This window comes from Typopeltis vanoorti, chromosome 6, assembly GCF_054136105.1.
Source record: "Typopeltis vanoorti isolate ZY-2024b chromosome 6, IOZ_Tvanoo_1.0, whole genome shotgun sequence".
Taxonomy (NCBI): Eukaryota; Metazoa; Arthropoda; class Arachnida; order Uropygi; family Thelyphonidae; genus Typopeltis; species Typopeltis vanoorti.
Genome location: NC_143554.1, coordinates 158,642,467 through 158,670,309, shown reverse-complemented (window position 1 = coordinate 158,670,309; position 27,843 = coordinate 158,642,467). Strand labels below are relative to the sequence as shown.

At 35.0% G+C, this 27,843-nt stretch overlaps 1 protein-coding gene across 1 annotated transcript in view; it reads left to right on the top strand.

Moving 5' to 3' along the window:
* Nucleotides 1-22,675: 22,675 nt before the first annotated feature.
* The window catches only part of LOC150106158 (epithelial sodium channel subunit gamma-2-like), a 109,410-nt gene continuing 104,242 nt past the window's right edge, over nt 22,676-27,843 (top strand). Inside the window, exon 1 of the mRNA XM_090394634.1 lies at nt 22,676-22,753. Coding sequence (XP_090250760.1) covers nt 22,676-22,753 — 78 coding nt within the window. The remainder of the gene's footprint in view (nt 22,754-27,843) is intronic.

The following is a 27,843-nucleotide window of genomic DNA, read 5'->3' as shown; positions in this document are numbered from 1 at the left end:
GTGTGTAACTGCAATGCTGTGAAATAATGGTCTGCTAGTTTGCATGTTATGACGGCTGCTGTGTGGCTGTTTGGAGGGGCCCTTATATTTATATGATCAATGCAGGTTGAGGTTGTTGTGTTTCCGACTATCTCTTCTCGTGTGTACGACTGTATGGATGGGGTTATGTTATATGCCGATATTAGGTCTAGGTATTGTTCTGTGTTGTTATTTATGTTCCTAATGTTTATATTAATGTCTCCTATTATTATCAAGTATTTTGAGGTGCCTACTTTCGTGGCTGAAAGCCATCTGTTTAGTTCTTCTAGGAATTTTTTGGTGCTTAAGTTGGGTTGTCTGTATATTGTGTTTAATATCAGGGAGTTTTCTTGTTTGATGTTTTTAATTTCGATGCATATGTTTTCTGCGTATTCTAATTTATAGTTTATTTCTGTTACTTCTAGTTTATGTTTGGTAAATATTATTATATCACCGCCTCGTTTTGTTTGTCTGCAGTGTTTGTGTTGTTGGAAGTGTGGCATTTGGTAGGAGGATGCCTCTTCGTTTGTCGTAGATTCTTCAGTCAGTATTAAAATGTCTATTTCGTCTATATCTTCCTTCAGATAAGCTTGCACGGTCAGCCAGTATTTTTGAATGCTTCTGATGTTGATGTGGAGAATATATAGTCCTTTTTGGGGGATTGTCAGTTGTTTCCATTCTGTTATTGATTTCAGAATGTGGCAATTATCATGTTCCGGGGTGATTACGTCTGCTTGATAGTCTGCATTCATGTTGGTTGGTGTGCTGTTCCTTCTTTACGAGTTGTCAATATTCCTTTCAATGTGACAGCCTGTTGAGGTCCTCTACGGATTTTATTTCGATTGGTTTTGCGTCTTGTGTCTTTCTAAGGAATATTTTGCTGTCTCTTATCCATATAAACGGGTAATTGTTTTCTCTTTTTGCTTTCCTTGCTTGGTAGAATATTTTCTGGTAATATGGCGTTAGGTATTCAGACAACTATATTGGGGTATTGTCGTGGTCTGATTTCAGATCCTTTACTACTGGATTTTTAATCCTGCTAGCTTTTATAAGTGTAGTTTTTGTTAGGCTGTTGGTGAGTCGCACTACAACGGGAGAAGGACGGTTATTATTTTCTCTTTTCCTTTTTTGTGGTAACCGATGCACTGACTGGATGTCTCTTGATTCAATGGGAGAGCCGATGTTTTGGCTTAGTTGTATTACAGTGTCTCTTAGATGTTCCGTAGCTATTTCTGGGAGTCCATTTATGAGGAGGTCATTTTTGTGCTGCTGTTGGTTTGAGAGCTCGTACTGTTGCTTTAAAGAGTCTAGTGCTTGCCGTAGGTCCGTTGTCTCTTTAATTAAATTCTGCTGTCTTTCAGTTAGCTCTTTGACGCAGTTTTTAATTTGTCTAACGGTCTGTAACATACCTTCTACCGAGTTATCATTAAATTTAATAAATTCCTCATATTGGTTGAATTTTTCTGTAATTTGTGCGGTATGTTTTTGAAATAGTTCTCCAACAAAATCGATTAAACAATCTTTTAGGTTTTGTAATCTATTTTCTAGTAATGCATTTAAAGTTGGCTCACCTGGGTTTCCGTTGTTGTTTTCTTTGTTTTTATTTCCCTCTGTTGTTGATAGCTGTTTACTGCCTGCGGTTGTTTTCTGCATTGGCTGTTTCCGCCTGCGGTCTAAGGCGACATTCCTGTGTTGTCTCTGCAATGGGGACACTTCCACTCGTCACGATTCTGGTTTGATTTTCGCTGCCAAGTAGCCTCAAACAATCCTGAACATAAAAAATGCACGTTTCTTTGGCAGTTGCTACATGTTACGTGGTTTACTTCCCCCGTTAGGTCTTCTTGGCATTTGTAGCACTTCATATTTCTTGTTTGACGATCTTGCTGTAATTTCTAATATGGCGACTTCCTTTGTTCTCTTCTCGCGTAGTTGACCAACGTATACTTCGAACTTTGAATACTTATATTTTACTTATTACTTAACAGATACTTACAGTTTTTACATCTATATGTTCGTCTTGAAGAACGGAGTTCACTGATATACTTTAAATTTTAATTCACAAGGATAGATCTACTTTGCAACTTAAAATATGGGAGCATAGCGTGCTTGCGACTGCTTGCTGCTAAAGCGCCCTCTCTCTAATAATAATAATAATAATAATAATAATAATAATAATAGTAATAAAAATAATGACACTTTTAATTGATATCTCAAATATTTATATATATACAGTATATACAATAATCAAGATGATAATTATATATACATATATACAATGATCATCTTGAGTAACATTAAGTATATTATTTTACAACGTTCAACACTGAGTAATACATATAATGTGATTTCAGTAATAATAATGATGATAACATATTTTTATTGCAATTTTTTTAAAATAACAATCGCAGTAATAATTTACAATTATATAGTTCAGAGTTACACAAGTTATATAATATTACGTGTTGTAGGTTAATATTTAATTTTTTTAATATATTTTTTCAATAAGTTTTCAATTTTTCATTTTTTTTTTTATATATAACAATCATAATAATAATTTACATTTATATTGTTCAGAGTTACATAAATTGTATAATATTACATGTTGTTGTTTACTTTTTTTTTAAGTTTGAAAAGGTGTGATTATACAACAGTATTTACACATATGCAATCTAAATATTATGTTCCCTGATTTTCACAAACATACTGTGTAAACTCATGATTTGCTTTTAGAAGAATTTTTTTTTTTTTCATTGCATACATTTGTTACAGTTATTATATACATTACTCACATCTGTTTACATGTGATATTTACATTATGTACATTGGTTTACATATAATAGATACAATACATACATTGGTTTTCATGTGATACGTACATTACATGCATTTGGTTACATATGATACATCTTGGATGAGAACTAATTTCTTTGCTTTCATCCTACAAGCTTATATGTAAGCTTATCTGAGGATGACACCAGTTGGTTATTATGTATTGTTTTTTTTGTTTTTTTTGCTGTGTTGGGAAGCTACGAAATCTATGATTGAGAAATTCGCTCGCGTACGCACGCACGCACGCACACACACACACACACACACACACACACACACATATTGGAATGTATTGATGCGTCGCTCAACTGAAGCCTGAACGAATATATTGTTTCATTAAGTTTGTATGGTATTTTGGGTGCGTGTTTCTTGTTCATAGTATGTTCTTAGAGCTCTTCTCAGGCTATTGTAGTTTGTAACTTTTCTGTATTCAAAATGTAATTTGTTTATCATGCCTGTGATGTAGTTTCGCGTGGCCTTTCCGTAGTGATTATTGTATTTATATCTGATATAATTAGTAGTCTGAGGTCTTGTTATACGGTATGTATTTCTAAGTGTCCTGTAGTTGGCATCGAAATAATATTTTAGCAAGGCTGCATAATGACATAAATGTTTTGCTATCAGTATGCTGTGTTCTGACATTGTAATGTTTATAGGGGCGGGATTTTCTCTTTGTTCCCATAAGATCAGTATTGTCATTTTGTACTGTAGCGACATTAATCTATTTAATTTTTAGGGTGCACAGAGAGCATACATTGTTATAGCGTATCTTAGTATATTTTGGCATAGTGCTTTGTATTATTATTGTTTTTAGGCGTATGGGAAATATGTCTTTTAACCTGTAGAGTTTGGCACTTATTGTTCGGAGTTTGTTGTGTAGATGATTTATGTGGCTATTCCAGTTCATATCTGCATCGAAGTAAATTCCAAGGTATCGTATTATTTCAACCTGAGTGATTGTAGTGGTTTTGCTCTTCTGTGTGTTTTTTTTGTTGGAAAGTGGATGTTGGATGGTTAGATATTTGTTATGAACTGGTCGATTGACAGAAGAAAATTAAAATATTTTGGACACATAGAAAGAAATGAAGGAGGACTTCTCAGAACAGTAATAGAAGGTAAAGTTCCTGGAAAAAGAGGCAGGGGTAGACCATCAATGAGATGGATGGATGGCATGTGTTGGGTGACTGATCTTCAGAGAGTTGAGGCTGCCAGAAAGGCAAACAACAGGACTACATGGAGAGGCCTAGTGTCGAACATCATCGAGCATCAGAGTGACGATACGGCATCTGTAGATGCCCAGTGAACAGACAGAGACTGGTCGATTCAGTGGATTTCTGAATATCATCAATTTTGTCTTTTCTGAGTTTAAGTCTATGAAGGTTTTCGTGAGCCAGTCTATGATCAGATTTATATCATGTTGCATATTTGTTTGGGCTATGCGTGCGTTATTATGGATGGATATTATTGCTGTATCGTCTGCGTATTGGAATATCTTACCTTTGATTGGTAACCGATTATATCGTGCGTGTAAATGTTGAATAGAGTTGGGGAGAGTACAGCTTCCTGTGGCACTCCACAGGGTACTGGTAGCTCTCTGCTTCGGTTTGACCCGATACGTGTGATATGCTTTCTATTTTGAAGGTAGTTTGTAAACCACCCGTGAAGAGGCCCGTCTATTCCACCATGCCTCAGCTTTTCTAACAAGTTTTGATGTGTAAGTGTATCGAATGCTTTGGTGAGATCTACAAAGCCTCCCATGGCAATTTTGTTTTTGTCTAAGGCGGTATTAATTACGTCTGTAAAGTCTTCCAACAGAGATGTTGTTCCCTTATTTTTCTGAAAACCATATTGTGTTTTGGGGATAATATGAAAGATCTCAGTTTATCCTGTGAGTTTCTTCAGTATGATCCGCTCCATAATTTGATTGATAATTGGTAATGTTGCTATGGGTCTGTAATTGCTGATTAAATTTCTTTTTCCATGTTTGTATATTGGTGTGATTATGACGGTCTTTAGCATACTTGGTATCTTACCTGTTTTAGATATTTTATTTATTACTTTTAGTAGGATAGGACTTAAACTAGTTCCATGTTGCTTTATAACTTTAGCTCTTATTCCATTAATTCCTGGGCCTTTGTTTGGTTTGATTTTATGTATTGCTGAGAGAAGTTCTGCTTCTTTTATGGTTGGGAACCATAATGTCTGTTTTGATTGTGGTGCAGTGGAGGATCTCGTTTTCTGATTGGGGAAATATTTCTGTGCAGTTCTTGGATGGAGTCTGCAAAGTATTGGTTAAAGGCATTTGCTAGTTGTTGGACAGGTTTTGCGTCTTTCATGAAGCTGTGTTTTATGGTTTCGGAGACGGTGGTGTTGGGAACAAAATGTCGCATCTCATTGATCAGATGCCAGGTTTGTTTCATGTTGTTTTGTGCGGAGGTTAGTTTGTCTCTGTAGTAGCTTCTTTTTGCATTTCTGATTTCTGTTGTAAGGCGATTCCTTGTTATCTTATATTCAGTTTTTAAAGCTGTGTTATTTGGATATCGCTTTAATTCTTTCCATAAAGCGTCCTTTCTGTGTATTTCTAGGATTAAGTTTTGTGTTATCTAAGGATTTTGTGTTGTTTTTGAATGAATTCTGACTTTCTTTGTAGCTTTCTTATATATTTCCTTCAGTGTGAATTTAATGTTGTTGTATAAGATATCTGCTGAATCTGATGCCAGGTGTTCCCAGTCTGATTTTCTTATTTCGTGGTTGACTATTTCTTCGTCTATTATTGTTTTCTGTCGTTTTTCTTGTGTGGGACATTGCATGGATATTGTCTTGGTGTGCAGGTTTAGAGCGGTGAAGTAATGGTCTGCTACTTTGCACTTTATGACTGATGCAGTGTAACTATTTGGTGGTGCTCGGACGTTTATATGATCTAGGCTGGTAGGCAGTGATAGTATTTCCGAAGTGGCGCTTGAGTCCTCTGCACTTAGTCTGTCGAAGTCAGACTTAAGTTCAAGTCTAGTCGCCGACTGGAGGAACTTTTTCTAAGATTTTCTTCGACCGTTACCGAGTTAGTTGATCTCTGACACGGGCAAGCGGTTTTTCGTCCCGAAAACTCGGATTTTTTTATCCTGTGAACTCAAGAAAATCGACAGCAGTACCCGCATTATTTCAGACAGTCTTACTTTGCTAGGGTAAGGTACCAAGAGATGCAGCACTTGTTTGCCAGCCTCTTCATCGGTGACTGCTGTAATTATTGATAGACATAGGCCAGCTATCTCTGATTGGCTACCGGTGGAAATTGAACTGCCCACTCAGTCTCCAGGAGCTAGATAGAGTATAAAGCCTCGCCTACTCCCTATAAGGGAAAAAGGTGTTAGCTTATTTATTTTTTATTTTTATGTGAAATAATCAGTTGTCTGTGGTCTTGTTATACGGTATGTATTTCTGACTGTCCTGTATTTAGCATCGAAATAATGTTTTAGCAAAGATGCATAGTGACATAAGTGCTTTGTTGTCGGTATTTTGTGTTCTGACATTGCAGTGTATATAAAGTCGTTATAGTCTCTTTGTTCCCAAAAGATTAGTTTTATCATTTTGTACTGTAACGGCATTAATCTATTTAGTTTGTAGGGTGCACAGAACGCGTACTTTGTTTAGCGTATCTTAGTATATTTTGGCATATTGCTTTGTATATTAGTGTTTTTAGGTGTGGGAACTATGTCTTTTAACCTGTAGAGTTCGCCGGTTATTATTCGGAGTTTGTTGTGTAGATGGTTTATGTGGATATTCCTGTTCATATCTGCATCGAAGTAAATTCCAAGGTATGATATTGTTTCAACCTGGGTGATTTTAGTGGTTTTACTGTTCTGTGTTTTTTATGTTTGAAAGTGGATATTGGATGGTAATATATTTGTTATCAACTGGTCGAGTCAGTAGAGTTCTGAATATCATTAATTTTGTCTTTTCTGAGTTTAGGTGTATGGAGTTTTTCATGAGCCAGTCTATGATCAGATTTATGTGTTGTATATTTTTTGTGCTATGCTTGCGTTATTATGGATGGATATTATTGCTGTATGGTCTGCTTATTGGAAGATCTTACCTTTGAGAGGTAGCTGATTAATATCTTGCGTGTAAAAAATGAATAGAGTTGGGGGAGAGTACAGTTCCTTATGACACTACACAGGTTACTGGTAGCTCTCTACTTCGGTTTGACCCGATACGTATGATATGCTTTCTATTTTGGAGGTAGTTCGTAAACCACATGTGCAGAGACCTGTCTATTCCAACATGCCTCAGTTTTTCTAGGAAGGTTTGATGTGTGAGTGTATCGAATGCTTTAGTTAGATCGATAACGACTACTATGGCAATTTTGTTTTTGTCTAAGGCGGTATTAATCACGTCTGTAAAATCTTCCAAGAGAAATGTTGTTCTTTATTTTTCTGAAAACCGTAGTGTGCTTTGGGGATAATATGAAAGGTCTCTTGCTTGGTATCCTTAGGTCTTATACCATCAATTCCTGGGCCTTTGTTTGGTTTGATTTGATGTATTATAACGAGAAGTTCTGCTTCTTTTATGGTTGGAAACCATAATGTCTGTTTTGATTCTGGTCCAAGTGGAGGATTACGTTTTGTGATCAGGGGAATGTTTCTGTGCATTTCTTGAATGTAGTCTGCAACGTATTGGTTAAAATCATTTGCTAGTTGTTGGATAGGTTTTGCGTCTTTCGTGAAGCTGTGTTTTATGGTTTCGGAGGCGCTGGTGTTGATATCACACTCTACCATCTCGTTGATCGGATGCCAGGTTTGTTTCATATTGTTTTGTGCAGAGGTTAGTTTGTATAGTAGTTTCTTTTTGCATTTCTTATATGTGTTGTAAGGCGATTCCTTGTTGTCTTATATTCAATTTTTAAAGCTGTGTTATTTGGATATCGCTTTAATTCTTTCAATGGAGCGTCCTTTCTGTGTATTTCTAGGATTAAGGTTTGTGTTATCCAAGGATTTTGGGTTATTTTTGAACGAATTCTAAATTTCTTTGCTGCTTTATTATATATTTCCTCCAGTGTGTGTTTAATGTTGTTTTATAAGATGTCTACTGAATCTGCTGCCCTGTGCTCCCAGTCGGTTTTCTTATTTCGTGGTTGACTATATCTTCGTCTATTGTTGTTTTGTTGGGCATTGAATGGATTGTCTTAGTGTGCAGGTTTAGAGTCGTGAAATATTTCCGAATATTTCTTCTCTAGGATGTGATGTTATTGTTGGTATTAGGGTATTAGGGTATACATAGATAGCGTGTCTAGGTATTGTACAGTGTTTTTCTGGTTTTCATTTGCAATATTTGTTTATGTCGCCGATTATCATTAGGTATTTGGTTGAGCATATTTCTTGTAGTAAAAGCCAGCAATTGAGTTCAGGAATTGCATTAATTTTATCATGTTTAAGTTTGGTGGCCTGTAAATGGTATTTAGTATTATGGAATGCTGTCTATTGGTGGTATTAGTGATTTCGATGCAAAAGGTTTCAGCATACTCAAACTGATAGACAGTTTCTTGTGTATTAATTTATGTTCCATAAAAATTAATATTCCACCCCCTCTTTTCGTTTGCCAGCATGATCTGTGTTGTTGGAAATCTGGAAGTTGGAAAGCATTCGCTTCGTCATTAGTTAGGAATATTTTTGTTACGACCAATATATCTATAATACCGGTGTAATTCCTCAGATAAGCCTGTAAGAACAACCAATGTGTTTCGAATGCGTCTGATGTTAATATGCAAGATTGAGAGACCTCTCGCTTGTACTGTTTGTTGTTTCCATTCATCAAGCGAGTCGAAGGTGCAACTTCTGATGTATTCTGGTATAATTACATCTATCTGATTGTTCACATTCATTTTTGTTGTGTTGAGGTCTGAACTAATTTAGTCTTTTGTTTGGTCCTGCGAGCTTTTTATTTGTATAGACATTGAAGTTCGTGACTTTCTGATATTCTTGCGATACATAACCAGTGTGAAGGAAGTTTGGTTTTACAACTTGAAGTGTCATGGTGCTTTTATTAAAGTGGAATGCACAAAAACGTTTGATTATGCTGAGAGCTTTCGGGAGAGATTGGGCAAAGAAAATAACACCAAGTATCTTCTTGATGAAATAACCAGAAAAAAAGAAAAACAAATACAGAAATAAAATGAACGTGAGTTTGGTTTTGGTAGCTCTAACGTGACAACTGCTGATGCGCCTCTGACTCATTTACCGCAATTTATCATTCTACTATTACATTGCCTACTAAGAATAAAATGGTTAAATTTGTTGGCAATGGTGTGTCGCAGAGAGGCCGTAGGCTAATCTTACCTCGCACTACTGTTATATTTTTAAAAGCAACGACAAAATTCATAGTCAAGTGAAAAGTACGACACTAATTAATACCACAGTTATCCGTACATGCCACATTACTGAAGAAAAGTGAAAACCTTTAATGGTGTAGATTGATGAGTGAACAGGTTCACGTCTTCCTTTAAGCCTGTTTGTCCATAGTAAATATTACTATGGACAAACGTAAATATTATTCTGAATCGCAGATACAGAATATTATTGACGTTTTCGAAAATTATTCTAAATTATAAATATTTCTTTTGCGTACCCGAAGTAAAGGAGAGCTTTATTTACGTCACTTCCACACATAAATGACTACTGAAAACATTATTTAGCCATTACATGCATTCTGCAAGTGACACAAACAGCAGTGATTCATAATACAGTGAAATTTCGTTTCTCAGCGATTGTCGAACGTAAGGTGTTGTACAACCGTGTGTGCGTGTATTATTATACCTCACTGGAGTCAACAACTCATGTCGGGAGGCCCTCTACTAGACACACACACACACACAGCTCATCATACGGTGACTCGAATATGTATTATATTCACTGTCTTCACACCCACTACACTTCAAGGCAATGCATTCCAATGCATTCAAGGCAATCCATTCCATCCAAGGCAATGCATTCAATACATTCACTTAGCTTACCTTGCAAAAAAAAAAAAAAAAACAGTTTTTAACAATGGCTCAAGATATTTTTTATATAAAGTCCTGGGATGGCCTCTTGTTCTCTCCTGTATCCATGTTGGTGGATACAGGAGAGAACAAGATGAAAAAAAAAGATACTTATTAATTCGATAATTATCCCTTAATAACTTATATGTCTCGATGACGTTCCTGCCCCCTTGGTTCTTCTATTTACTACTCTCTACAATGGCATTCCCTCAATCTGTCTTCGTACAACATTTCTGAAACTGGAAATCGCCTTAGTCAATCGTCTATGATTCTTTTACAACATACTTTCATTCATTCATTTGAAAACCAATTAACAAAATCTTGGCACCGTAATCCTTATACGGTCTGAATAAAGCTTTAGGCAAGGAAGTCATTTCATCTTTATATCTACATTTCAGTGTTCTCCGCATCACTGCCGTAATACGCGGTGCTCTCCTCACAATTGCATCAAAATATCTTCAACAATTCTGGTCCTTATCCACCAACATCACAGATCTCTCATCTCCTCGATGTGCTTTAAGTTATCTCCCCACAATTCTATATTCTGTTTCCAATCTGTGCCTCCCAATCTTTTAAATCTTACAAGGGTGTGATAAATATTTGTGATAATCACCGTGAAGGAATTGAGGCAGAATATGAAGAATATTATGAGGCAGAACCACATAATATTCTTCATATTCCCCACCCAGTGTTATACATTTATTACAACAATCCTACAGTTTGGCAGGATCCTATGAGATAAAGTCTTTTTCGAAGTCTTTCTTTCTTAATCTTTCCCTTGTTGCACAAGCTAATCTTCTGCTTCAGATATGAGTTCATAATCTGTGGTAAATGTTGATCCTTTATCCTTTCAAGTGTTTCTTTAAATTTAGGAATCGGAAATAGTCAGATGAGACCAAGTCTGGAGAATACGGTGGGAGAGGCAGATATTAAAAGTCCAAATTGTGTATTGTGTGTTTGGTTTCATAAGCAGGACCGTTGTCCTGCAAAAGAAACAAGCCTCTTCCCAGTTACATTCTTCAGTACCTCATTTAGTTCTTTCAGAGCTGCTGTAAGAGTTTCACCTTTTTTGAGGTATTGCTAAGGATTACACCACCCATATCCCAAAGACAACGGCATGAACCTTTCCTGATGACTTTTGGGTTCGGAACATCTTTGGCCGTGGATACCATTGATGTCTCCACTTCATTTACTGTTGCATGTTCTGTGCTTCAGCAATGTTTCATCAACAGTCAGAAAACGAGACAAAATATTTGCACCTGATTTCTCAAACGACCAAAATTCCCTTAAGATGAGAGCACACGTTTTCTCTTCTGGTCGGCATTCAAACATTTGTGGACCCACTTCGGTGAGAGTTTCATGTGTAGATTGTGGTGTTTATAACCCCACCTCTTTCCCTGGATATTTTTTGAGTCTTTGCGATGTTTTTGGTTGGTCATTGTTCATAGAGGATCGGCATGCACTGCATTGATGTCTTCAGGTCTGATCGCTGTAGGTCTCCCTGCCCTGCGAGAATCTGTCTCACAATGCCCAGGTTTCAACTTGGCTACCTATCTAACAGCTGTTGGTTATACTGGACACAGTCCCCTAAATTCTCATATAAAGTTTGGTGAATCTCAGTAATGGATATATTTTTTCTTTCAGCAAAAACCTTGATGATCCAGACCACTGTGTCCTCGAATTTCTTCAATACGTCTAACACGTTTTCTTACATATCCTAAATGACAAATAATAAATTATTATGATTTGAGCAAACGTGGGTGTTAAATAGTTTTAAGATATGTTCTTCCTTGTGTTTTATATCAATTGCTTTAATATCATTTTTGTTCAAGGTGTTTAGCAGATAATTTCAGTCTTTCTCCCTCTCGTTATATGCAACCTGTTCGTTGGCAACCCCAGTAGTGATTTCCCCTTGTGGGATATCGCATCCCTATACCTAATTTTTCGATATGTATCGGACAGGCAATCTCCAGTCGAGTTCATTAATGTATTATCCACTCCCTTCTGTGCCACTTTAAATACTACGTGTTATTTAGAAATCGATGAAATCTAAATAAACCAGAGTGTATGCATCCTATTTCTCAATTCGTATGTCTGGTGGTTATTATAAATAAATATATTTCTAAAACACGATTTTCCTTTAGAATACCTATGCTGTTCATCAAAGAGAATGTTGTATCATCAACCTAATTTTGAATCCTGGTGCTCACTAACCTCTCAAATAAATCAACCACAACCGCCGAAAACAGATTGGCCCCTAATTAGAAGCCACAGGCTTGTCGCCCACTTTATGAATAGGAACAATTTTGTTCTCTTTCCTATCCGTTGTAATTGAGGAAAATATAAGATTCATATTAAAAAGGTTAATGAAAGCTGTTAACACCACGAAACATTCTCTGAAGGCACATAGTGATATATCAGCAAGTCCTAGATTCTCATTGATATCGAGTTTACTCAATTCCTCAGTATACCTCCACCTCACTCATCATCAGTATTCCTCCTCGCTCCCAACTACCCTTTAGTTCTGATGGATATTATTTTGAAGAAGAAGGAATACCTTTATGACATCCCAACTATATCCACCTCATTGGATATCATTCACTGCAACCGGTATAGCTAGATAACGATCCTGTAAACCCGACCCCCGCAAAAAAATTTCGGATAAACAGTAGATTACTGTATATGAGAGACCTGAAAGATGTAACCATCTCAAAACGATTCAAAACAACAAAAATTGCACACCCCCCTCATGCCTTATAATTCATATTTCAGTGAACTGTATGTTCGATGAATTGTAAATTTTCAATCAATTGTTGTTTTTCGATCAATTACGTTTCGACGAATTGTGTTTCGATTAACTGCTGATCGGTGAATTGCTTTTTCAGGAATTGCCTTTTGATGAATTGCTTTTTCGATTAACTATTGTTCCATGAACTGATTTTAGATGAATTGTTTTTTCGATAAATTGACTTTTGGTAAATTGTCGTTCGGTAAATTGTTCCGGTCAACTCTCCGGATACAGTAGACATCTTAGGTTGATCACATCCACCATATTTTCCAGAGTTGTTTTTACCCTCTTTGAGTCAAACATATTTGGAGTGTATTTCTTCATTGCATTTCTTTGGAATAAACAGCATATATTTCTGTTTTCTAGACAGTTATTAATTTCGTAATTTATCTCTGATCACTACGATTTAAGTTCTTACTTATAGGTATTGATTTCATTCTCTGCTCGCTCTAAGTAGGAACACGGATATGGTCTCAACTTGAATCCAGCGTTTTTTGTTCTAAGTTCGTGATCTCTTATTGTGTTAGGTGAGTAAAATAGATCGGAAGTCTTCTGTCTTATTTAATATATATTCCCCAAACCGTATGCTGTCTGTCTATGTTCACTGGGCATCTACAGATGCCGTATGATCACTCCGATGCTCGATGATGTTCCACACTAGCCCTCGCCATGTAGTCCTGTTGTTTGCCCTTCTGGCAGCCTCAACTCTCTGAAGATCAGTTACTCCACACACGCCATCCATCCATCCATCTCATTGAAGATCTACCCCTTCCTCTTTTTCCAGGAAGTTTACCTTCTATTACTGTTCTGAGAAGTCCTCCTTCCATCATATCTATGTGTCCAAAATATTTTAACTTTCTTCTGTCAATATCCTTAAGGAGCCTTAAAGTTCTACTTATCTTTTCTAACACCCATTCATTTGTACGCCTTTCAGTGTATGATATCCTCAACAGCCTTCTGTAACACCACATCTCAAAAGCAGATATCCGTTTCTTATCTGACTTCTTCAGGTTCCAAGTCTCGCATCCATAAGTCGCTTATGGAAACACAACTGCATCTAAAATCCTCCACTTTGTTCCCATGGAGATAGATCCAACCCAATACTTCCAGATTTTAGACAGGTCTCTGACTGTTGTTTTAGCCATTCCTAACCTTTTCCTGACATCTTCTGAACAGCAATTCTTCACATTAATAATGGATCCCAGGTACTCAAACTTGCTGGCTTCCTCAATTCTTTCTCCATTAAGATACATTTGTTTCTCAAGAGCCTCTCTGTTTGTTTTTCCTTTGAGAACCATGATCTTTGTCTTGCTAGAATTGAGTTGAAGATCTCTGTTATTACTGATTTTGTTAACTTTGTCAAGAATTAGTCCTAGTTCTTCCATGTCATTACAAAGGAGTACTGTATCATCAGCGTACCTCAGATTACTGATCAATCTACTTCCTGTTGTAATACCTGTCCTGAGTTCATCCAATGCTTGATGTCTTCTGCATATATACTAAACAAGTGAGGAGAAAGTAAACACCCTTGTCTAACTCCTTTTCAAACTTGAAGCTAGTCAGTCAATCCAACACCTGTTCTTACTGTGGCTTCTTTCCCCTTATACAAGTTGGCTATTAACCTTATAGTGTGTTGAGGAAAACCGATTCTTTTCATTACTTCCCACAGTTTCACATGCTCAACACAGTCAAAAGCTTTAAAGTAGTCTAAGAAACACATTACCAGAGGGAGTATGAATTCTTTATATTTTTCTATGATCTGTCTAAGGCAAGGATTTGATCTCAGGTGCCCCTACCTTTCCTAAAACCTGCTTGTTCCTCGGGCATCTCTGCCTCAACTTTGGCCTCAATCCCATTAGCATAATCTTTAATAAAATTTTGCTTGCATGAGATATTAAACTAATAGTTCTATAATTCTTGCATGCCTTAATATCACCTTTCTTTCCCCATTCCAACGCAAACACTGGTTTGTTGGAATGGGGGTGCAATGTAGTAGAAAGAATTAGAAAGTGTAGGACATTGTTTTTTTTGAATATTTAATATAAGGCATATCTACAAAGGTAAACCATTTAGAAAAAATCACACTAATAGAGAACAATATTGAACATTGTTTCACATAAGCATTTGTTAATGCACCACCAAGCCAACTTCAATTATCAGTTTGTATTTCAACCTAATTACTCTTATTTTCCTGGCTCACCAGTTCTAATGGAGATAGTTTATGGAAACTTCACGTTTCTTCACAGGCAGTAATTTTCCAGGATTTGATTCTCAGCCCATAAGCTGTATAGGAAAGTTTCTGTATTCATACCACAGAATCAGGACGTCTGGGTGGAACAATGCGATCCTTTCTTTTGGGTAGACATTTAGACATTAGGTCCACAGCTGTTCTTGAACATATTTTGAAAACAGCTCTATTCGGGCATAAGTTCCAATTCTTTGATCCATACTGTAATGGAGGACAAGATTGGTAGGTTGTACTCACCGTCAGTTTTGTCTAATAATTTTCATGAATCCCTTTGAATTAATTCTATGTTATACTCTTCTACACTTATACAAACATTATAATAAAATCAGATGAAATACTAGATAATTTTTGTTTCTTTTTCAGAGTAAACAAAAAGTTGTTTTGCAAGGAAAACCCATCACTTACGAGGTAATTAATTTTATTCACTCCATGAGTATTATGCAACATTAAGTGATCTGTCGAACACCATACAGATGTTATATACGTTTTCGTTTGCATTCTCCGATATACAGTATACAAAGAATTCTTATTCATAATTTCTCAAATCTAGTTTAGGGGGCTGTTTTGGTCTCATCACAGGCTTTAGACAGTCTGCCTCTGTTTCTTTTACTCTTTGGTTTGTTGTTCGCCATCCTAGGAAGATATATATATATATATATATATATATATATACTATGTTTTTGTTTCCCTATACATACATACCTATGATAAAGTTTAATTTATAAATTAAGCACAGTAAAAGATTAACAACAATAACTACTAATAAAATAGAACCACTACAAGAACACACTGTGATAAAAATTATCTGAATGAGAATAGAATCTTAAGAACCTCAGCATATGTTTTTATTATTATTATTATTATTTATTATTTTATGAAGTCCAAAACTTTCAAATTTTTCACTTAAAAGGAAGCACTTTCGGCTTCTCTTTGGCATATCCGAACTCTCGCATCACTACCAGTGCGCTTTGTAAGTAAAATCACGGTTAATTAAACACAAGCACTGCGATAGCGAGGCAGCCGATTTGATAACTGAGAACTACTCAGAACGGCGCACAATTTGAAACTTATGAATTGTCTATTAGTAAAAAAAAAAAGCCATAGAGCTTCATTCGGCGATAAAAGTGCATCGACAAAGTGGATATTAGATGCAACATTATTTCAAAGCTGAATGTTTGTAGAAACTATGAAAGCTTCGTAAGTTGACCTGAGAACTTAAGAGAATACAATCTTCGGAATCCCAGAGTTGCCTCAGCTTGCACTACTTCACTTAAGTACCTTAAACAACTCAAGGATGTCGAGGATTGTATTCTCGTAAGCTCTCAGGTCAACTTACGAAGCTTGCACCGTTTCCACAAACATTCGGCTTCCAAGTAATGTTGCATCTAATATCCACTTTGTCAATGCAATTATAAATTGTTTATTATATGTCTGGAATTTGCCATTTAATATTTTCGGATGTAGTTGACAGCAAATAAAAAGGGAGAGGGGAAGTTTGGGACTATAATGTACTCAATTAATAGCCTTTGTAAAATATTTGTTACATCTAATGTGTTAGAAGTGTTCTCTTCATTTATTATACATTTATCGTTATCGTAATACTCCAAGTGGGTTTTGCAAATTCATAGGACTGATTTTTGGATATCAAAATGTTCTCATCTGTCATGTGAAAAGATAATCAGGGAATGCCAGATGAGTTTATTTATCTTTTTTTTTTTTTTTTTCGAAGTAGAATTCTCTTTTTTTCGTAATAAGTGTTTTGTGGATGAGCATAGAATCTAATCACGGTCTTCCTTTTACAATGGCATTTTATTCCTCATTTATACATTTCCTTTTATAAATTATAGTTTATTCTATACATTGTTTTATAATCAGTGCGTAGTAAACATATGTCTGTGTAGTTTTCGCAATTATCATTTCTTATTTTTTAAAAGTCGGAATACGATTTATATGGTTTAAATCTTTCTTTTCGAATGTTATATATTTTCTTTCGTAATATCAGAAATATTTGGATAAATATATTTCTTGGGAAATAAATTTATCCAAAGAGAATTTACATTCTCTTGGTGACTTTTGTTTTTTATTTCTTTTAATACTTCATATGTTTCTTCTCGTGTGAAGTATTATGGAAGGGTAATTTATTTATATTCTATGCCTTTTAAATAATTATTCCGAAGATGTTTCCTTTCTAGAGTTGATAAAAATAACATTTTGAATAGTTGTTGGTCTCACTCTCTCTCTCTCTGTCTCTCTCTACTGTGGGTCGATTCTTTTGATTCTTTCTGCAATAACATCAATACTTTATAGAATTTGGTCAATGTTTTATTTATTTCTTTTTTATACACTAATAATTATATTATTCCTTACCGTTCCAAGAAAATTCATCAAAAAATAGTTAATCGAAAGATAGTTCATCGAATGCAAGTAATCGAGAAAGCAATTTGTCGAATAAACAAATCCTCAAACGACAATTTAAGAATAGGCAATTCATTGAAAAGGCAATTCATAGCACGAAAATTCGTCGAAAATGCAATTCATCGAAAAAACAATTCACCAGACATTTTTCTATCAATTGTTTTATAAATCATCAAAAATCATTATTCTTGCAAACTATTGTTTAAATGTTCGCTATCAAAACCAAACGTTACTCAAGATACAAACAACTTATGTAAGTGGTCGTTGAAACATACTCATTATTTTGTTGCATTTTACAACATTTCATGTAACTGTACACATTGAAGATAGCGATTTATCTGTAGAAAACAAATCTCTTTCAAATGTTGTCATAAAAACACTAGTCAGAATGAAATTAAAACTTTAATATTCATCTTAACAGTAAAGTTTCACTAAATTTCAACCAGCCAGAGCAGAATTACTAATATCATTTCGAAACTTCTTTATGTTATAATAAAAGTGATAAAGTCTGAACTAAACGTGAGCCGTGCAGACAGATTCTTGTACCGACAACTTCTGCAAATTCCTCTAAGTCATAAAGTTATTGAAATATATAATTTCGACACGTTGTTTCTTTCTAGCCACGAATATAGCTGAATTGAAAAGTGGAAGTTCGACAATTTTTGGAAAAGTGTCATATACAGAATATGAATCAAATTCCATAATTCTCATAATTGCCATACTGACCTTGCATATTACTACTACTACTACTAATAATAATAATAATGAGCCCTCCGTAATTCAGTCGGTAGAAATGAAGCCCTTTAGTTAGAAAGAAGTAGGTTGGAATCCCATTTACGAGGGTTACTAGCTTTTAGTGTATGCATGCGGCTTCTGCATCGAGCGTTTTAAGTATCTGGATGACATCGAATATCTGAAGTGGAATTCAAACTGATTTCAAGTATATATAACTTGAAATCAGTTTGAATTCCACTTCAGATATTCGATATCATCCAGACACTTAAAACGCTCGATGAGGAAGCCTCATACATACACTAAAACTAGTATCCTCCAGGGAATGAGGTAGCTGCATACACCCAAGTGCAAACATGAATTGTTAATATAATTTTAAATGTGGGAAGCATAAAAGTCAAACGAACACTAGCTATGCTACAAGCGCACCGTTTTTGTGAGAAACACAACGAGTTACGCTCCGTGGTGAGATGAGATTATCATTGGCAAATACTAGAGTGAGACATAGTATTTGGAAAAGTAATCATCTTTCCGGAATGAATAAAGAAAATGTTGAAAGAACTCGTTTCAATTATTTACACACAGGTTCCAATCTCCTGTTCTTCCTTAGGAATTTCGTTAGCGCATCATCTTAAAATTAAGTTTTATTCTTGAACTTCCATCATCAATGTCTTTTCAATGGCGATTTAGTTCAGGCCGGACATTTTCTGTGTCTGTGTTCATCTACAACTCGTATATATTCCCTTCATTCCCGACAAATGACTCCGGACGCTAGCAATAGTGCTCGGAATCAACATGATAATCATCGAATGCAACTTGAAGTTGATTTCCTTGCAAGAATTTTAATACGTTTCCTGGAAAATTCAAATTCCTGGGCCATAAAAATCCTTCGTTTATTTTATTTTATTTTTTTAAAATATTATCAGGAAACTTCTTCGTATACTGACCATATCTTTTACTACACAGGAGTGAAAAAAAAAGCCCTGGAGAGACAGAGAAAAGAGTGTACCTTCGATTATACCTGCCACACGCTTTCATCCGTTTCTTCAGGCACTTTTTGTTTCTCATGTCTCGACACATTAATTATATGCTTCTCCTTTGACGGAGAAATCGAAATATCATCAAATCTCTGTTCGCTCTCATTCCTAAGCTGCTTCATGGTGTCATACACTTTTTTTTACGAAAGTATAATATTTCACATGATGAAGTTTTCAGTATATTTTTCAAGACATCAGTATAGCCAATTAGAATAGAAAAACATTATACCAAGAACTGTTTGAAAATATTGCTAGAAATTAAAAAAAAAAGCTTTGTTTGCAACATCCATGTCCTATTGTCCAGATTTTTTTGCTATATGCTCAAAAAATTCAAAGAGATGTGTGACGTTTTACTGTGCTCGTTTAATGGTGAAGTCAAATCTATCTGGTTTGTATGATGTTACTAATGTTTAAAAACAAAATCTTGCAAAGCGTTTATACTTTCGGTGATTTAGAAAAATATGCCGTTGCACTCAGAGTTTGGGAGAAATTTTACATTTCTCGATATTCGAGAAGCTTTTCTTCAGAACTAAATTCACAACGTGGGCATACCAATACATATATATTTCTAAACGATATGCCTCGATAAAGTTCTTCAGTTAATATCTTCAATCCTTACACAGGCACCACATACGTTTGGCCGACTCACTTATCCTTAATACTAAATTCATCAATTCTGTTTACAAAATGTTTAAACATGTCTTTCATCAACTGCGTGTGTAAATCCGATGCACCTTTCGTGTATTTCTCCATTACGGACAAAACGGAAAACAGTTGATTGCTGTGATTTTGACATGACATCAGATGTGTAATCCAGAATAATGGCCACAAATTTAGCTGCAACAAAGTTCTTTTCTTTTCTTTTTAATGTCATCTTTAACATTTTTGTGGTGGAAAAAGATATTTGAAATATAGTCGAATCATTTAAATGACTGTCGAAAAGAGGATCATAATCACGGAGCACATTTGAAAATTCTACATAATGTCCTCGATTACCTGAATCTTCAGACTCATAATAACTCCTTCAAGGAAGCTCTTACTTAGCCAAATAGCATACAGCATCAAATAATCTTTTTAAAATGTCCCTATTTTTCTTTACCTGTTCATAATGAAGGGTAATGTAATTTGTGTGTGTGTGTGTGTCAATTCTTGGTTTTCCAAAAGTATTCAGATTACAATTGACTGAATATGTGATTGGGAGTTCTCACGTTTTTTTTACTGCCGCGGTGGTTAAATGATTAAGGTCGGAATGTCCACTCTTATTCCATACGGCTCTCTCTGGAAAATATTACACAAGGCCAACAAAAAACAATCTTGAGCGCCCTTGCTGTCCAGTTAATCTTTCTACTGTATCGTATTATGAAATAGAGAAGTGTCTCATCGTACTCCGTTTTTACATCTTCGTATTATGAAATAGAGAAGTATCTCATCGTACTCCGTTTTTACATCTTCGTGCTTGCCTTAGAAAATCTGGAAGAGGAGGGCGTAGCTTGCCTCCTTCAACTACAGTCGTACAATCCGCAAACATTCTGGTAGAAAATGGGACATTCATTAGATCGTCAACACTGTTTCTCACTGTAAAATGGGCAACATATCACAAATTTATCGATAATTATATATTAAACAATTCAACACATGACACATAGAAAACAAAAACAACACATGACAAATGAGAACGTTCAGTTGGATTGGTTAACAAAATATCCATTCACAGCCACTAATTTATGGGTGCTATTGTCAGTGCTCACCCTGCCTCGCTTTATGAATGGTATATAACCACTGCAACGCAAAACATTTGACCAACTGTCCCATCTGTACATCTTTTTCATAGGGCTGAAAGGTATATGTATTATGTATTTGTGACTGCACACTCGGGCTATGAACGATTGCAATTCGAACTTTAAGCGTCGAAAAATGTATTCTTCATGAAGCGTTGGTATATTGTGTTAACTTTTAGAAATCACACGAAGCCAGAAACAATTATTGGAATCTTTAACGAGTATAAATGCAAAAATATAAAGAAGGTGATATTGCTATTCGCTGGAAGAGCACTACACATCTAGCACACACGTAATGTTCGCCCCTGATATTTATATATTTCTTTACGTTCATTATTCTCATATTATTAAAAATGACAAAATCTCAGAGTTTATGGCCATTTTGATCTCATGAATCTTCACCAAATCTTCCTATGCTTGTTTTATTTTTCCTGTTTCCTATTATGGCATCTACGAGTATCCTGAACGTCGTTCTACATTAGTGCGGGCATCAAAGATGCTATTTCATCAAACCCACATGCAAATCTTCTAATAGGTCTCAAACAAACGTGTGCAGGAGATCCGTGATTGCACCAAATATTTTCTCAGAAGAAGGAGAAACCATGGTTTATATGCCCAGAAAATCATTGAAAAAGTATCAGGGAAAAACAACTGGGATCTGGTACAAAGTGACCTTGCAGAAAGAAGAAACGCCTTTATCAAAGTGTAAGTCGAGAGAACACGACCCGAGATATACTCGATTAAAAAATGTCTTCAGTGTGCGGGTTCAGAGCTCGAAATTTTTTGCATACTGCCAACTGATTACTCACACGAATAGAGATTGTATGCAGCATATCGCCCCCCTTTGAAGTCTTGAAAATTCTAACCAGCCAGTTAGAATTCTTGGTAAGTGGTTGACAGCATTACCTAGATTTGTCGAAACGAGTTTTGTGTTTGCACTTGAAGATTGTGAATGCTGACGGCTCATCTCTGTTGGAGAATGCCAAAGTCGCTCCTGCGAACTTATTCCTACACTCGTTATTTTCATGTGGATTTATTTTTAGGAGACACACTAATAAGTAGTAGTAATAATTGTTATGGATATCGTGCCTTTTTGAAAAGTTTATTGAACTATGGATCTGATGTAACCTTTCTACAGAATTGGGATTCCATTGTAATCATGCGCCCTAACTGCATGTTATTCCAAATATTGTTTGAATTAACTGTATTGAAGATGTCCTAAGATACTTAGGACGAAATATTTAGTTATTAAAACTTCTTACTGTGGTTATTACGTGTGTTTGTTTAGTCATGAATTTCACACAGGTTTAATTGTACAATAAAGTCTTATTTACATATGGAAATATATTGAACTTCAAAATTCTTCCAATTTCATAATCACATAGAACCCAATTTGAATATGGATACAGGAAAATTTTCAAGTAGCCATACTTCTACTCATAACCTGTTCTGCAGGAGAGCAGGCGGGAACTTTCCAGTGAAGAAGATAAAATACAGTAAATTTGAGATCGGCAGCAGAAGTTGAATATACGCACAGCTTAGAACAATTAATCACTCTACTACCGTCTAAGAAGATGCATTTATTTTCGTAATAGTATGTCCCTGTGTCTTCCCATGTTGACAGTAAAGGAAGTCGTATTCCTTCGGATTCCCCCATAAGTCAATAGCAAAATCAAAATCATCTCTCTAATTACAGAATTCAAGGACCAATTATGAAATATCCGAAAGCGGGATGTATCAAAATCTAGCACGCAAGTTATATTCTACGATAATTGAAACATTCTACAGCTCTGTCTCGAAATGCCTGCCTTTAGAACAGTAAATTGTGAAGAGCTCTCAGTTCATAAAGCATTGGTGTATGCTACCAATACTATGCAGGTTTAGAAATGGCGGATTTCAAATTTAACTGACACTTCCAATTACCTTTAGTAACTTCATATTCAACCAGTAATCCAATGAGTAATGAAATGTCCGTAGAGGGGAGGATGGGGATTCTGATGAAACCCTGGAGAGAGAAGGACAACACAAGACGGGTTAGACAGGAAAATAACCAATTGGAAACAGCTGTCAGGCCAGTGAAACCTTTATCAAATGCACTAATAAAAGGCGAATATACGGACGCTTCGCAGTGGGCGTGTCATTTTAAGTAGTGCAAGTAAAATCAACTCCTATGTCTTGGCTTGCAATACTTAAAATTACCTAATAGCTTACAAAGATCGTATCTCATAAGCTCTCAGGTCAAAGTTTGGAAACTTTCTTAGTTTCTACAAACCTTCGGCTTTGAAGTAATGTTGGATCTCTAATATCCACTCTTTCTATGTAATTTATTATACAATTTCTTGGCGTGTGACATTTTGCATTTTCCTGTTAAAATAATGTTTCATTTCTGTCTCTTCTCCCAACGTATGCTAGGCCATATGGATTCATTAATATGCCAACAATCCGGAACAATTCACGTCCATTACAGCTACACGAAACAAAGAGAAAAAAATTTATTTTCCTATTGTGATTACTGATAAACTTGAGTGGTTCTCCTTATTCGTTTAGTGCATCCATCGGCATGTTTTTTAAGGTATACCCTAAAAATCAGCAATTATTGACGAGCTATTTTTTCATCCGTTGGTATATAGGTATTATAAAAATTAAGATATTTCAGAAAGGAAATATATCTGAAGCATAGCTTGGTTATTGGCTCCCTTCAAAACTTCTTAACTACGCGGCATCTTTCAGTGTCTTATTTGCAATAAAATATCATGTTACTAGAACCCTTGTAGCACCCCCCAACCATAGCGTTCCTACCTTTGCATAACGATATATCTCTTAGCCTTGATAAAAAAAAAAACGTTTCTATTAAAACAGTCGGAGTTTTTCATGATATTAAGTGTGATATAACGCAAATTAACGAAATAATTTAGTTAGGAATGATGAACACTGATTTATTTGCCGAGCAACTTTCGTTTTCAGCAACTTGACTTAAAAGGTTATGTGCAGTTAAACTGTGTACTACATATAAATAAAAAACATGTTTAATTATTGCTAAACTAGCACTTCATTTGTAAAAAGAAATCGGCAGAAAAAACACTGATTAAGTCAGGATGGTGAATACATTGCAGTGAAATCAAATAAAAACTTATTTATTATGTTTACGGCTATTTTGCCTGCTTTCGTTTAGGAGTGCCACGTTTTAATGTCATTGGCGCTTTACGCAAAAGCTTCGTAGGACTAAGGACATTAAAATACGGCACTCTTAAATGCAAGCAGGCAAAATAGCCGTAAAAATAATAGTTTTTTAATAAGCGTAACATGGAAATTTTCCCAGAAATAATACCTATAAAAACCTATTTTTTATACCTGAGAGAGAGAGAGAGAGAGAGAGAGAGAGAGAAACGAACACCAAGTAATTGTTTAATGTGATAACTAGAAAAAAAGAAAACATTACAGAATAACGTGAAAAGAGGTTAGGTGGCTCTAACGTAATAACTGCCAAAACTCCTGATTCATTTACCATAAATTATCATAAACGAAGGGGCACTGCTAAACAAAAGTAGGCTAAATAGCTACAAGAATAATAATAAAATATCCTTTAAGTTACCTTTAAAATTATCGGGAATTTTTTAAAATTTTTCCTCTAACTCTAGAAGTAGGTACCATCATCTGCTTACCACACACACACACACACACACACACACACACACACACACACAGTGGATATAATTTAATTATGACAATTTTGAATTGCATAGCCTTTTAAAATTTGAAATGCATTTAAAAAAAAAAATTTTCTGAAACAGCACAAAAAATATGTTATTTTTTATTTTGTATTTTTTTGAATGGGAGAGGATTTATATTGAAATCCCCTCCCATTAGATTGAGGAGATTGAAAGGATGTTGGTTATATACAGTTCAGGCAATAAACGTCTGTTAATTAGAAGCAGACTAAAACCACCAAGTTAAACTATTGTTTTGGTTTACAATTTTTTCTGATAAATATTACTCCCTGTTTTGGGAATCTTCTAACAGCTAACTTGTCTCGTTTGCTTTTGTGAGTGTCATTATGACAAAAATGTTCTTTACTGCTTTTTATCTATTTATTATTTTTTTTAAAAACTGATGTAACCAAAAAGCTTTAGGTTATTGTTAATTTAACAATAACCGCAGAATAATTTGTAGGCCCGAGAGTGCCTTGGAGCTGATAATCCTTCAAGTTACTATTATTACAATAAAATAAAACCAATCTTATGGCCCTTCGCTTTACGATGATCCACTTATAGGACTCCTTCAATTATAACCAGCGCCCATTTATACGAGGAAAGGAGAGGGGAGCTGGAAAGTTCTAGTACACATACAGAACAAAACTCATACATTTTATGTCTTCTTATATATCCTAAAAGAAAAAGAACAAATTATTACGATTTGGTAAAATATTGGGGTTAAAGGGTTTTATGATATGTCCTTTCTTGTGGTTATATCAGTTGCTTTAATATAATATTTTTTCCAAGTGTTTATCAAAACATTCCAGCCTCCTCATCGTAAAATACAGCAATCACTCATAAGTCGGTTTTAGCAACCCAACAAGCGGCTTCCATGAAAAAATCGGTGTGTGCGTTTCCGTAGCAGTATATTTACAAAGATTGTCGCTCTTTGCATCTCTTTTTATTTTGATGTTTTGCTGGATTGTAGTAAAATATTAGGTTTCCAAGTATGATTGCAATAGCAATCATACTTGGAAACCTAATCAAATAAAAATAAAAATAAATGAAAAAATGTCTGAAAACCATTCTATAAACCAAGGAGTAAGACAGGGACGCCTTCTGTCTCTAACACTTTTCAATATTTACATTAATGAAATATTAATACAGGGGAACACCTTAAACAATCCAGGTATAGAAATTTCCCGGATTAACAAAATAAATACGCTATTATTTGCAGATGATCAGGTAACAATATCAGATATGGAAGGCAATTTACAAAGAGCAATATATAATTTAAACATTAAAGTAGAACAGTTAGGAATGAAAATTTCCATAGATAAAACTAAAACAATGGCATTTTGTGGACAAATTCCAGTTAGAAGTAAAATAATTATTAATAATAAAACAATAGAACAGATAAATACTTTCGGTTATCTTGGGTGTGAAATATCATATGAAGGAGGAAAAGACTTAAAAACTTCAAACTTTTTACAGATTATAGGCCTGATAAATAGAACACACAACCCAAATATAGTACAAAAAAAAGGAACACGCTTGAAATTATGCAACGCGTTAGCTGTGCCCGCATTATTATATGACAGTGAAATTTGGGCAATAAACAAACAAGATAAACAAAGCATAAAAACAAGTAAATTAGATTTATCAGAAGAACTGCAAAATACACATTATTAGATCAAAAAAGGAACGAAGACATTTTAAAACAACTAAAAACAAAATCAATAGAAGAAAAACTGAACAATTAAAAACAAAAATGGATTGAACATGTAAACCGAATGGCCAACACCCGACACCCTAAACAAATACTAAAATATAAGCCAACTGGAAAGAGAAGGCAGGATAGACCTCAAAAAAGGATATTCGATGGATAATGAGATCGAAACAGACCAATATGGTCTGTTTCGATCTCCATATCCGTATTTAGCGTTATGATGATGATGATGATGATGATGATGATTGCTATTGCTTCCAGCAAAACGAAGTGGCATAATCTATTACATGACCTACTAAGAATAAAATGATTAATTTTGCTGACAATGGTGTATCGCAGAGATACACCATTGTCAGTGTATCTCTGCGATACACTGACAATAGCTTAAACTTACCTCACACTGCTATTATTACATTTGTTAAAACAAAGTTCTTAGCAGGGATGGCTCGTGGAGCTGCAGCACCTCTAATTTTTCTCGCTATATAAATATATTTATTAATTAATTTATATATATTTGCTTGTAATATTTAATTTTATCATCGACAATCCTCTATAGTGCTTTTATTTTGTATAAAAAATAATAAGAATCCATCTTGTAGCACTTAGGAGGGCGAAGGACGTTAGCAGCACTGAGTTTACCACAGTGTCATATTGCGTCGCGCGCAAGCATATACACGTCATAGTAAGATGCGAGCTATTAGCGTAATGCGGCACTGTCCGTCGCGCAGTTCCACTGTTGTTTATATGCAGTTTGCCCCAGTAGTAGAATGTTCATAGTGCATATCGTGTTTATTCCGTCTCTTTAAATATTTGGACATTACAATTAAAGGATTTAATTGTAATGTCCAAAAATTGTAAATCCATTCCTTTAATTATAATTAAAGGAATGGATTTTATTTTTAAGTAATTTTGAATTATACCGAACTGTATGATTTTATCGATAATAAACGATATTTTTTCATGTTTAATTTTTATTTTAATTTTTACCATAATTTTGATATTTTATCCAACCATGTATACACTGTACTTACAGTGTGTATGTATTTCGAAAGTTGGAGCACCCCCACGGTTTCAAGCCACGAGCCCATTCGTTCTTAGTCAAGTGAAGAGTGTGACACTATTTACTACTTCACTTATCCGTAAAGGAGACAATCTTTTTGACGAAATGGGAAAACTTTTGATGTAGATTGATTACTAAACAGGTCAGCGTGATCCTTTAAGCCAGGGGTCGTTAAACTGTTAAGACTCATGGGCCACATTCAATTTTTATTTTTAATAATCGGGCCGCAAGAGTTTCATTAAGAAAAAATAGTCAATGAAAAAAATACTTAAGCATTTATCATTTATCCATTCATCACTAAACATTCTTGCATCATCCTGTAATTTTACGTTATCTTGAATCCATTTCATCATCATCGTCAATTTCCTGCCATGTAACCTCAAGGGGTGTACAGGATATGATAGTACTACATAAAAAATTTATATCATTACTAACTTCCTATCTACAATTTTCCAGATCTTATATTTCTATCGCCTAAGGCACTTTG